Source organism: Danio aesculapii, chromosome 3 (assembly GCF_903798145.1).
Source record: "Danio aesculapii chromosome 3, fDanAes4.1, whole genome shotgun sequence".
NCBI lineage: Eukaryota > Metazoa > Chordata > Actinopteri > Cypriniformes > Danionidae > Danio > Danio aesculapii.
In genome coordinates this window covers 33,029,088-33,042,209 of record NC_079437.1, presented here as the reverse complement: position 1 = coordinate 33,042,209, position 13,122 = coordinate 33,029,088, and the positions used below count along the sequence as shown (strand labels likewise).

Genomic DNA, 13,122 nt, shown 5'->3' with positions numbered 1-13,122 from the left:
ACACATTGGTCATTGTGGGGGATAGTGCAGTAATATTAAAATAAAAATAAAACATCCTCACAAAATGTAAATTCTCACATTACTGCCTGAGGACTTGGATAAAACTCTTTCACTGTCATTAGGCGAATCTCATGCATGTAGAGAAGGCCATTGTGAGCATTTATATTTCAGTGTTTTGTCTGTGCTGCTCTGACAATAACACTAGTAGGCGATGGGGTTTCTATGTTCCAACATGTCAAGTTTCTTTGCTGATGTTTTGGGTTTTCACCAGAAATGCATGTGATGCTACTTTAGAAGCTAACTCACATTCATTCAAGGATCACATTAAAAGTAAACGGAAACGCACAATAATCCTCCAGATGCACTCAACAATTGTTAAACATTCAGGCCAGCAGCCTCACTCCATTCCCACAGCTTTTAGTCCCACCCACACTCATCACCTTTTGGGGTGAGCTAGCATAGGAATAACATAACCTCATGTATTTACCCATTTGGTGTATTATACAACTCAACTCATCAGATTTGTCTGCTCAAGCCTTTAATATACATGCGTGCAGATGCTGAATCTGTTTGTGGCTGTGATCATGGATAATTTTGAGTACCTGACACGTGACTCCTCTATCCTGGGACCCCATCACCTGGACGAGTATGTGAGGATCTGGGCAGAATATGATCCTGCTGCTTGGTGAGTCCATGTGAACTTGCGCACACAAACACACACACAAATATTACATTATATGTTATACTAATAGCGTATATTGTGTATATTACATACTAATGCTGAAAAGTACTAATTACTTGAAGTAAAACAAGCTACTAAATTCATCAATACACTCCTGGCACTTTTTATGTAGATAGAACTTTAGATTTTCAATAACATGTTTCTTGATGATTGACAGATAATGCTCATGAAACACGAGATTTGCAATCTTTTTCAATGCTTGTTTAAAAATGCTAATTTGACTAGTTTGGATATTACAGACTCACAATATGAATTTCACTGACCCTTAAATTTGCTGAACACACCCTTTTTCAAGAGGCTTTTTTTTTTAATAGAAATTGAGTTCTAGATAAATTGAGATAATTGTGTGTGAAAAGCCAGTGTGGTTTAGATGTGTCTAACACATCGAGCCTCTGTCCTGTATAACACAGAACACATTGACTTTCTTTTATGTGTTCGACTGGAGCAATTCGTTTTTTGACATCAGTACAGAGCCGTGGCCTCTGGCACAGTCTTCATCTTACAGAGCCTGGCTTCACTGTATCCTAACTTGGACCAAACAGAGGGGAGAATACCATAGTACCAGCTGAGAAAAGGGGATCATGGATTTGAGCTTCTCAGCTCTGTTAAAATCCATCTATCCCCCCCAAACCCTCCTACGTGCCCTTCTGTGAGTCCCAGTCCTCCCACTCTGGAATACTGCATACTGCAAGCCAAACTTACTGTGCCAGCCCCTTTCCTTCTACTGAACACGCTAAGTTTCCCGGTATCTGCATTCCAGTGCCTGTCACCCTAATGTTGTGTGTTAGACAATAATGTAAGCAGGCAACTGACAGTTAATCAAATATTTAGAGAAGAACTGAATCTTAACATGCAAGAAGGATTAAAGCCTTTTTACAGAGGCACATTATGCTGAAAAGATTGAGGAGAGTGAGAATCTTCATTCTGAGAGGTAGAATCAATCTGAATAAACAATAAAGAAGAAAAGAAAGTTGAAAAGTAGTGAAGAAAAAAATTGTTAGAAAGTTAGACATTTTTAATGAAAAACAAAGAACGGACTGAATTGAAAGAGAAAAGAATAGAGAAAAAAGGACAGACGGAATGGACAGAAAAGGAAATTGAAAAGATAGAAAAAAAAGTCAATGCAAAAAAAAAAATAAGAAAGTAAAAAATATATAATTTCAAAGAAAAAAGAGGAAGGAAGGAGGAAGAGAGAGAGAGATGGAAAACCTAAGAGAATAGATGGTAAAAGAATGGGTTAGATTAAGGATTGAAGAGACCATAAGCAAGAAAAAAAAGTAAAAAAGAAACAAATGGCATGTAGAAAACAAGGGAATACTGGAAAAATAAACTAAAGAAAGCAAAGTAATAAATAACAAAAAGTCTATAATGAGAATCAAATTTACGCAGATGAAAAGAAAGTGATATAAAGACAAAACAAGATGAAAAGGAAGTCGAAGAAATAAATGAATAAAGAGAATGAAAAAGTGAAAGAAACAATTTAAAAGGTAAGAGAATTGAATGAAAAGAGGAATGAGAGAAGGATGTATAATAATGACAATGAAAAGAGAATTTAAGGTAAAAGAAATAGAGAAAAGTAGGATGGACAGAAAGAAAAAAAAATATTAGTGAGAATGAAAAGAAAGTAAAAGGATGCAATGTGTGAGAAGTGAAAGTGAAAGAAAAACAAGTAAAACAAGGCAAAAGTGTCAAAAAAGAAATGATAAAAATGTAAAGGATGAAAAGAAGGCCAAAAAAAAAAAAAAACAAGAGGTAGAGACAGGTGGAGTTTTGACGACACAAATGGGTGACGAGCAAATAAGAAAATGTGTGTTTGTGTGATGCTGTGCTTCTCTTCCTGTTCTTGTGCTCTTCTTCCTGCCAATGTCTCTGTTCTGAGTTGTGTTCTCTAACTTCCCTGTATTCTTCTTACAGCGGGCGCATTCATTATAAGGATATGTACAGTTTATTGCGAGTTATCGACCCCCCTCTGGGCTTAGGCAAGAAATGTCCTCATAGGGTGGCCTGCAAGGTTTGACTTCCACTTAAAAACTAATATTACCTGCTAGCATCGAGAATGCAATGAATGTCGCTTACCTCTTCTTCTTTTTCTTTTCAACAATGTTTTTGTACTCTCACCATTTCTACTTGCATTCTACTTGATATGACAATGAGAATGTGCAGGACAATGCCGACACTTACAGAAGCATGACGTATGTGTGAAACAGACGAATGAGAAAACAACTAAAGTGAAAGACAAACAAACAAACAAAAAAAGAAAGAAACAAACAAATCAGCCATCTTTGATTTTTGTTTTGCTTGCTCTTAAGGCACGGCTAGGTCTCACTGGTATGGTAGCGTGCATTGTTCTGGGTGGAGGGGGACAGAAACTGCATTGACATAAAACTTCATTACAACGCCCTGCCAGCAGCGGGACTTTGTGCCTGTTCTGAAGCCCCCCTGCTCTTCTATGCAACTTGCCCCATTGCATAGAATGCCGTTTTAGCACTCAGACGTTGAGCACCCCCTCCCACCTCCCCCTCCCGTTACCCACAAATAAATCAATCAATCATCAGTCTTATGGCAGCCTAGTTTACCAAACCACTCCTTTCGTCCAGGCCAATAACCTTCTTTTTGTTGTGTTCTCCTCCCCTCCCTCATCCCTGATCCGAACCCTTCTTTTTGATTTACTCCTTTTCTTCTTCTCTTTCTCTCTCTTTCCCATGCACATTTCCTTTGGTTTTTTGTTTTGTTTCGGTTGCCCAGTGGCAGAATCAGTTACAGGGATATGTATGAGATGCTCAGGCACATGTCTCCTCCGTTAGGCCTGGGGAAGAAGTGCCCTGCACGGGTTGCCTACAAGGTATAGGGCCTCCGAGCGGCCAGCGCTGTGTCTGTACTGTTGGTGTTTTCTCTTTTTATTTTCTCTCCTTCTTTTCCTCCTTCGTTGTCTGACGGAGGCCGCTATTGTGATTCTGGTGGCAGGGTCGGGATCGAGGGTTTTACACTCAGGCGGTACCATCCACAGGGAAGCGGGAACGGACAAACCTTCTAAGCACTTTTGCACCGTATGGACACACACTGTCATAGTACACATGTATAGAGGATGAAATGTAAATGTCTCAGATTTGTTGTTACAAACTACGTTGTTATCGATACATTAAAGCAAAAAAGCTCAAGCTTTAATGTTCAGCTGCGATCAGTAATTGCATTTCAGATCTGAGATACAGTAAGGTAATAAGCACAAAAGTTGTGTCCCAAATGATGCATTATACAATTATGCACTTATACTATGTACTCTACTATCTAGCAAATTAGTTTTCAGTTTTTATTTTTTGTTCTGTTTTGTTTTTGTCATCCAGCATTAGAGGAAATCTACAATAGTTGAGTCCGTAAAGCAGGGGTCTCAAACTGCCGGCCTGTGGGCCATTTGCGGCCCTCCCTCTTCCTCCCTTCAGCCCACCAGAACATACATTCTTGAATCACTATCATCATTGGACATTTAAAGTATTGTGCTATATATCTGGGGTACTTTCGGTTTCCCTCAGTGTGCGTGGTCGAGAGATTATTTATCTGCACATGCAGATTATTTCTGGGGCTGATTTAAACATTGAAATACATGTCCGAAAGTGCACTATTTTTACTAAAGCTCTTTTTTGTAAATATTCAAGGATCATTTGATTATAATCAGTTTTGTCCCGCCTGTATTTTGTTGTACAAACACTTCTTCGTGGCTTACATCTTATGCTGGGGGTGTATTATGATCATTTTGCTAATATTCCATTTAGATGGTCTCATTTTATAGCTTTTCCTCATATGCATATTAAGACTTGTATAAAACTGAGCATTAGTAAAGTTTTAGTGCTGGCTGAATTGAACATGTTAAAGTAAATGTGAATATACACATACATTTTCCAATCTTTGTTGTAGTTTTACAAATCATAAAGAAATTGAGAAGAACAATTGCCAGTAGAGTGACTTAAGTTACCCCATCTGCTTTCTGCTGTCTTACGCTATCTGGTAAACTTTTGGTTAAGAAACATATGATGATTATTATGCTTATTATTAAATTGTTGTATTTTCATAGCAATTTAAACTACCCCTTCAGTATGTACAACAACAATCAAAAAGAAGGAGCTTAGACTGCATATACTCTGGGGTAGAATGTCTGAGTGCATCAATTACGTCAGGTTTCCACTTTTTTGTTGCGCTTGAATGTTAAAACAGCCCTCCTATGAATTGTTAATCACTGTTATGGCCCCCTGCCAATTTAAGTTTGAGACCCCTGATCCCCAGAAAGGATCACTGCCAAAGCCTAATTTTTAGAGAGCAGTACCATTCAGTGCAGTACAGTATGGTACAATTTGATACTGTTTGGTACAATATGGTACTCCCTTGACATAATGTATTATCCACACCCATTCAACCCCTCCACCCAAACCCTATGACCCAGCACATTATTATGTGCTCTTTTAAACCTTTGAGCACTCTGTTCCCTTTGCCGCACAACTAACACCATCTGTGCTAAACAATTACCATAGAATAGTGCATAAGTATGCAAAATGGGATACACCTAAGCACATACACATGCATACTGCACATTCACATCATCGTGCACACACTCACACACATGCGCTCAAAAACACCCCCAAATGTGCGTGTGCAGCAGTGGTTGGAAGGCCTGCAGGACTTTAGTCCTCCGCGTCCCTCAGCTCTGTGGATGACGCTTTCTTAGGAACCCTTTCCTCATGGGACCAGCTCTCTGTCTCTCTCTTTTTTGCTTACAGAGATACGCACACACTCACACATATGCAACAACACACATTCTTGGGTAGCATTAAGGCACAACGATGGAATCATAAAACTCTTTTGCACAAATAATCCTTTTCCCACTTCTCTTTCTTCTGTCAATGCAGTTCTAATCTGTTTCCAGCCCCTCCTCTTTACATTCTGCCAATCATCTGCATGCCTTGCCTTCGAGGCCACTTGCCCCTCTCACAAGATATTCCTTAGGCTTTTCTCTTTTCTCTGTCTGTCTGCAATCGTACACTGACATTTCACCTGCTGGTCAGTGAACGACAACTCCAAATTGCAGGAAAGGAGATCTCTGCCGCTAGTGAGCCCTCAACAAGTTTAGGATCTCCTTTCTCTTACCTTTACCCGTCCCACCCTTCATTTTCTCTGTCCCATTTGAGCTCCCATTTCATTGTCAATTAAACTATTTTGCTCCAAAGCCTGTTTAATGATCTCTACCAACATATACTTGTGGTGGCATTGTATTCATTTTGACAGGTCACTTCCTGTTTAATAGGGGTCTCTGTGCCACCCTAGCCTCAGTGGAATGAAAAAGAGTGACCAAGACCATTGCATTCACCCTCTTTCTCCCTGTCAAATATTAGGGCCCATAATAGAGGACCGTCTGTAGAGAATGTGACCAGCCTGTGGTAGAGCTTTCTTTTCTTACGTCTCCTCTAGCTTTATTTTATGCTTCATTATTCTTCACCCTCGGATTTCATGTAGCTTTCGAGCTCCCTTTAAATTTGGTGTCACTGTCTCTTGTCCTGTCTCTTTCATTACTACCATCTCCACCATCCAAACTCCTCGTGTAAAAGCTGTCAGTCTTAAACCAACTTCCTGCTCCGGTACTCCTCTCTGGCAGCCCACTGCTTTTCTCTTTATCATCTGTAGCATTAAAGTATTACCTTCGCGCAGCAGGTAGCTAAATCCTCACTCTTAGCTCATCCTCTTCACAACAACAGCTCACAAAGCCATTCCCTTTTTTGTTCTTTTTTTTGTTTTTCCTCTGGAGAATGCTGCTCTAACCTAAACCAATAGCCTGCACCCATCTTTTTTGCATTGAGAGACCAGAGAATCTGGATCGAGCTCTTGTTTTATCCAGTAGCCCATCTATGATTGAGTCTCAATGACAGCAACCACTACTAAACCTAAATGAATGAGCTGAAATAAACCAACTAGATGATGCTTTCAGTGTTGGCTGCTCTGTTGCTTGTACTGTGATGCATGTGACTGCATGATGCATGCTGGGAAAGAGGGTAGGAGGGGTGGAGGGTGAGTGTTTCTTGGATGGAGTGGGACGGGAAGACTTTGGGTAACCTTCGATGATTGCATAGCAGAGGGTATCATGGTGACGGAAGGATTGAGGTAACATTTAACCCTGCGCAATGCAATTATGACTTTCTGTGTTTGACTTTAATTGTGCCCCAGACCAGTACAGGATGAATTGTACTTTAAAACAGTGGCATTTGCATAACAGTGTTTTAATTTATTACTTCATCCACTGGTCCGAGTTTAATATGTGAACCTCCTCCTGGCAAAGCTCTTTGACTGATAGCTCAAGGTAAAAGATACAAATTTAATTTGTAGAATTTGCAGCTTCACTTTCACAGACGTTTAGATGAGTGGTTTAAGACTGGTTTTGCTCCAGGACTTTGCGTCAAAAGGCATCTTAATTTTACCTTATTATTTTTAAACCAGTAATTCATGGAATGAAATGCATTGTACGTTATGCTCATATCAATTAAATTATTCTTATTTTTATTGATTTTTGTTTTTATTCATGGATATTTAGAGTGAGCTCTCGTCATGCAACCTGTTGATGTTGGCATCTTGCTTATTTGGGAGAAATCCACCAAATTGCAAACAATGTAAGAGAGTTCTTAATATCATCAATACAATATATATGAATAATTTTCTCCTCAAATTTAAAAGTTGTGATCAACCAGTCGTTAAGCACTGATCTAGACTCCAGATAGACGATGAAAATCTTACTAACCTCAATCAACCTTCTGCTTGGCATTGATTACCAAACTAAGGCAGCTGTAAATGAGTTCTGAATATGAAAGGTCACAGAGCTAACCCTGAGAATCCCTCCTTCCTTTCCCCTCCCATTCCCTCTTACACACCAAAAGCACTCTTTACCCGGAGGTTCTAAACACACAGATCTCTGTTGCTCTGCTCTTCTGACTGGCCCTGATTGGCTCTCCACAGAGACTGTTGCGGATGGATCTGCCGGTTGCTGATGACAACACAGTGCACTTTAATTCTACCCTTATGGCCTTAATCCGAACCGCTCTGGACATCAAGATCGCCAAGGGTGGGGAAGGTTTGACACCCCTTTCTTCTTCCTTCCTTCATTCATTCCTTGCTGTATTTTCTCATATATTATATAACCTTTCCTCTGTTTGAGCCTCAGTATCTGAACAGTTGATGCATTTGTCTAAAGCTGATTGAGTACAGTGGGGTTCAAAGGTCTGAGAAACAAAAAAGAGGATATTGGAGCAAAATGGGGCTTTGGAACCCCATTGGACATTGTGACTTCCTATCATGAAGTCCAAAGTATACGTTTTTTTAAACGTATATGTTAAAATACACACAAAACATTTATAAATATACTATTTGGAAAAAATTAAGAGAATCCTTACTTTATTGTTGTTGTTTTTTTAGTAAAACTCCATGTTTGTTGTATTTTGCAAACTATTAATAGTATTTCTTCTAAATTTGAAATAAAATGTAATTTAGAGTATTTTATTTTGGCATTAAATAGCAACAGTTGCTATGTTTCAGATGTGTTTATATATCACTTTTTTAGACAATATGTGATATATAAATTTTTTAGACAACACAATACAATAAATGCTTTAGAAGAAATCAATATTTCTTTTTCGACTGTGAGTCAGTGGGCTGGTCCATTGTCGACTCCATGTAGACAAATTAAATTAAGAAACAATTCAAAGTGATATATGCTATAAAAATCAGGTGGTGCATGTACTAATCTGGTCACAAAATCTGCATCACGCTCCCTGTTCACAGACACTTGTGTGTATACTTTTGGCTTCAAAATCAAATTAGTTAAATTTTGCACTGCTACATTAGAATGAAAGCTACATTGTTCACATTTTAACACAATTTGTGTGTGTGTGTTTGTGGAAATATGTTTGCATATATGTGCGTTCGTGTACCTGTTGCCGTGTAAATAGGAGGTGTAGATAAACACCAGATGGATGCTGAATTAAGGAAGGAGATGATGGCGATATGGCCTAATCTCTCTCAGAAGAACCTGGACCTGCTGGTGACTCCTCACAAGTGTAAGTTACCCATGAGGTTGGTGTATCCACAGCGTTTCTCTTTTACCACCCAAGGACAGCTTCTCTCAGCCAGCCCACTCACTGCTCTCCACCCCCTGATGGTCCAGGCCAGCGCGCCTAGATTAGAGTATTTTTACGACGTTAAAGATTTATACCAAGCACGTTTAAACTACAGACTGGTCATAGACTCGAGATTCAAACATGAGCATTGTACAATAACCAAGCACTCACAGACCAAAGTAGAAATAAATAGATAATTAGTAAATAATTTGAACATTTTTCAGAAGTAAAAATAAAATAGGTGGAGAGATTGGAAAAATATCTAGCAAGCAAAACAAATAAATAAAAAACAGTAGAAACTAGATGAAATCCATATAAATAATATTTGATTAATGTTAGTTGCAGTTTGCTTGGAGCATATGTATTAATAAATTCAAGGCATGTACATGCAAATGAACCAAGACAGCTGTTGTATCAAGTATACTTTAGTTTCTTCATAAACTGCTAAAGATGTAGTCTTTCAGAATAAAAGATGCTTAACACAAGCAGATTAGAAAGTATTGTCTTTCGCCTGTGTTTGCATTTTGCTATGTTAAGTGCGATTAAAAATACCATGAACTCATTTAAGCTGAAGTGTTGTTTAAGTACATTCTCACACAAATGGTGGACTTTGTCTATTGCTTTTTTTTTCATTGAAAGTTGAAAGATGCTGTTTCGTAGCATTCGTTTTTTTCTCAGACAACAAGCCAAAGGCCATGTTGCCACCTAACAGACAAATTAATTAGTCCAAAAAAAGTTTAGCTGCTTTTAGCTGCTTCCTTTTTGCTGCGTAGAAAAAAAGTCACAGCAGCTGTAAAATGTAAACAAAGATAGTTTAATATAATCTGTGTTCAAGTGCTACAAAGAATGAAAACAAACATCCTAGTTCACTTTGCCTGAGATCAGGGGGTGCCTTACTATAGATCAACCCTCTATAGATGTCTTTTCACTACAGGGGTTATGGGATTCCTGAAAAGGTGTATGTAAAAGAGTTTTATTAAAAATATTTTATTGCACCACTGATATGCTACCAATGAGATGTATGTACTAGTTTGCTGGTAAGACATGCTAAAACAGCTTAAAAGCTAACTATTTTATGGAACTTGCTTAAAACTAGCTAGCTTAATGCTAGCTTGATGGTTGACAAAGCATGAGGCATTGAGGTGCCATTGCTATCACATGAGGCAAAAAAGCTTAATGCTAGTAATATGGAAGTATATTCCAGATGAGTTTGCAGCAAGCATGCAATATTTTAGATCTGTATTGTTTGATGCTAATTTTATCTCCATTGTTCTATGCAGATCCGATACAGAGGTGGTGACCATGGCTTTAAGCACCACTAAGCATGGCATGTAAAACTAGTCTGAAGTTACTTTTAGTAACTTCTACATGTGAACTCGGTTCCATAAAGCGGCACAGGCCGTTTTTGGGAAACCGTTTCACTTTGTTGACTGTATCTAGGAATAATGCTGTAGTTTGCTGACAGTTCTTGCAGTGCTTTGACACCTAAAACAGCAGAAATATGTAAGAATATTTAAAGAAATGGTCATGAAAATGACCTGCCTAAAACACTCAAAAGATTTAATCAGTCTGCTTGTGAAAAGACCATTGGCTCTGTGTGTGTCAATTTGACACTGTTTGTGCATGTGGATTTGTGCGTTTTTCGTGTGCATGACCAGTCCTCACTCCCATCCCCCTTGCTCAGGGTCCATCTCATGTTGTCTAATCGTGCAGGGTAACTTGTCCTTTTCTCAGCAGCGACAGACCTGACAGTAGGAAAGATCTACGCTGCCATGATGATCATGGAGTATTATCGGCAAAGTAAAGCCAAACGGACACAAGCTCTCCATGATGAGCAGGTATGTTGTTTTCCCTCTCCACTTGCTATCACAAGATCACTCCACAATGAGCTGTGACAAGCAAATCTCAGCTTTACCAATTGATAGTTTTGTGCAAACTCATAAGCACGCTTATCTATTGAATCAGTTGCATGCCTGCGGATGTGACCGAATTGTTTTAAAATGATTCTTAGGGTGTTTACACAATTGGCTTGTTTGGGGCATTAACTCTGGATCCTGCTGTATTTACCTTTATTTTGGTTTGTTTAGGTATGTGTGACACTGGACCCTGGAAAAATACATTTCATTCGTCAAAAATCTATTATTTTATGTCAAACATCATTTGAATAAAGTAGAAGTGTTCCATTAAGAAATTTTGATATTGTCTTACCATAAATTTATCAAAATGTTATGTTAATTAGTGATGTCCATTGCTATGAACTTAGTTTAGACATTAAGCATTAAACAGTATAAACACTATTTTGTTTTTTTAAACCCTCAGATTGCAGTTTTTTTAAATACGTCTACCAAATATTGTCCTATCCTAACAAAACATACATCAATAAAACAATTATTTATTCAGCTTTCAGGTGATGTATACACCTCAATTCCAAATATAGACACTTGTGACTTTTTTGTTGTCCATAGTCACATATGAACACACTAATCACGTCTATACACAACCAAAACAATTGGTTTGGCATCAGCTGGTCTTGGCCAGATTGACAACAAACTTTAGATTGTTTTGGTTGAGGTTAGAAAGCAATCCTACCCTGATTGTACTAATTTACATTTTCCATATAATTTATCATTTTTATTGTATAATTTAGTAGATGACATCTTTGTCATGACTGCTACAGATAAAGTCACAAAAAGCCTTCAGAACCAACTGCACTTCAAACGATGCTGAGGAACATAATAGGTACACGCTAACCAGTGGAAGGAGAGCTTTCCTCACATGAGGCAATTCAATGTGGTTTAAAATAGTTTCTTTTGACAGCAAACTGAACTTAAATGAAAATGCAACATTGTAACCAATTAAGACCATGTTTTGGAATAAACAAGTGATCTACAGATTTGAAATCACCCTTAGTGAGTAAAAATAAGTAAAATATGCTGGGGATCTCACTGCTTGTCACAGTGCATGTGTAGAATTTGAGAATAAAGTGTTCTTCCATATCAAATATGACAATGTACCTTCATTTTTGGACTGAGCAATAATGTTTATTAAATATAGTCATATAGTATATTTACATGCTTAACATAATACCTTTTTATTATAATATATTTAAATCACATCTATGACAAATGTTGCATCCTTCCAAGAATGTGAATAAACCTGGAAACACTTCTTAAAACTGTCCATTAGAAGGTTTTTCCAGAAAGCATTTCCTTGCAAGATTGCTCCCCTCCATACAAACCTCTAGATTAATAATTCATTGTCTAATTTATTGACCGACTGACTTAATTTCTAATTTTATGAAGTCTCTTGCAGTGGGTGGTTTAATATTTCAGTATATCTGAAAGGTTGTTGTAATTACGTCCATTCATTCTTTTAACTAAATAATCTGGTTCAGTTATTATTATTGGCATTTAGCATATTTTTGTTTGCAGCAAGGTTGTAGTAATCCATTGTTTCATGTATTTTATCAGTGAAACTCGACATACTGTATTTTCGAAAAATATACCATGTATACATGCGTTGTTATAGATGTTGAGCATTAGTCTGAATGTCACAGTGTAATGCAACATGGGCCTGATGTACATTTTTTTTACTGTTTTGTTCTTGTGTGATCTACAACTGTACATCCACATGAAAGTTGATCACTTTTCTAGATATAGAGTTGTTTTGTACAATCTCAGCATTAAGCTATGGTGTTTCAAGTGGATGTAGCAGTTTTTGCAGATACCATTGAACTTGCTGAGCTTTTCCTCATACAGCCAAACTCCTAACTCATCCATTAGATAGTGTTATGTAAACAAACTCAATCTGTGCATGTTTTTCACAGATGATCCCTTTCTTTATCAGCTTTCATCCAACTGTTTCTTCCTCTCATGAGATTTTATATAAAACCTGCCTCTACATACTACATGCATTTTGTGTTTTTCACTGGATTAGTTGATTTTTTTTTCCTCTTCTTCTTCATTTTCCAAATCTCAAGGTGTCATTTTTGGCCGGTGGTACCAATTATCTGCTCTAGGTGTCAAATAAGCACGAAAATGTAAATAAATAATTGGTTGATAATAATTGGTGTAAATAATTAGTGTTTATATAGTACATTCACTGAAAACAAAACTTATTCTTGATTGAATTATTGTTGAAACAGGACATTTGGCTTCTTATTGAAGTGATATTTCAGAGAGGGACCATTATCATTTTAGAAAGCATTTGATTGGATAAAAGACCGTGCAGTGCAGG

General features: G+C 37.7%; 1 protein-coding gene across 2 annotated transcripts in view; it reads left to right on the top strand.

The window, feature by feature from the left end:
• The window catches only part of cacna1aa (calcium channel, voltage-dependent, P/Q type, alpha 1A subunit, a), a 139,837-nt gene that overhangs the window by 101,428 nt on the left and 25,287 nt on the right, over positions 1 to 13,122 (top strand). Inside the window, exons 37-41 of one of the 2 annotated variants that reach the window (XM_056453760.1) lie at positions 558 to 685; positions 2,657 to 2,753; positions 7,730 to 7,835; positions 8,719 to 8,826; positions 10,624 to 10,724. In XM_056453760.1, coding sequence (XP_056309735.1) covers positions 558 to 685; positions 2,657 to 2,753; positions 7,730 to 7,835; positions 8,719 to 8,826; positions 10,624 to 10,724 — 540 coding nt within the window. Of the gene's footprint in view, positions 1 to 557; positions 686 to 2,656; positions 2,754 to 7,729; positions 7,836 to 8,718; positions 8,827 to 10,620; positions 10,725 to 13,122 lie in introns of both variants that reach the window. The other variant, XM_056453759.1, reaches the window with a different exon arrangement.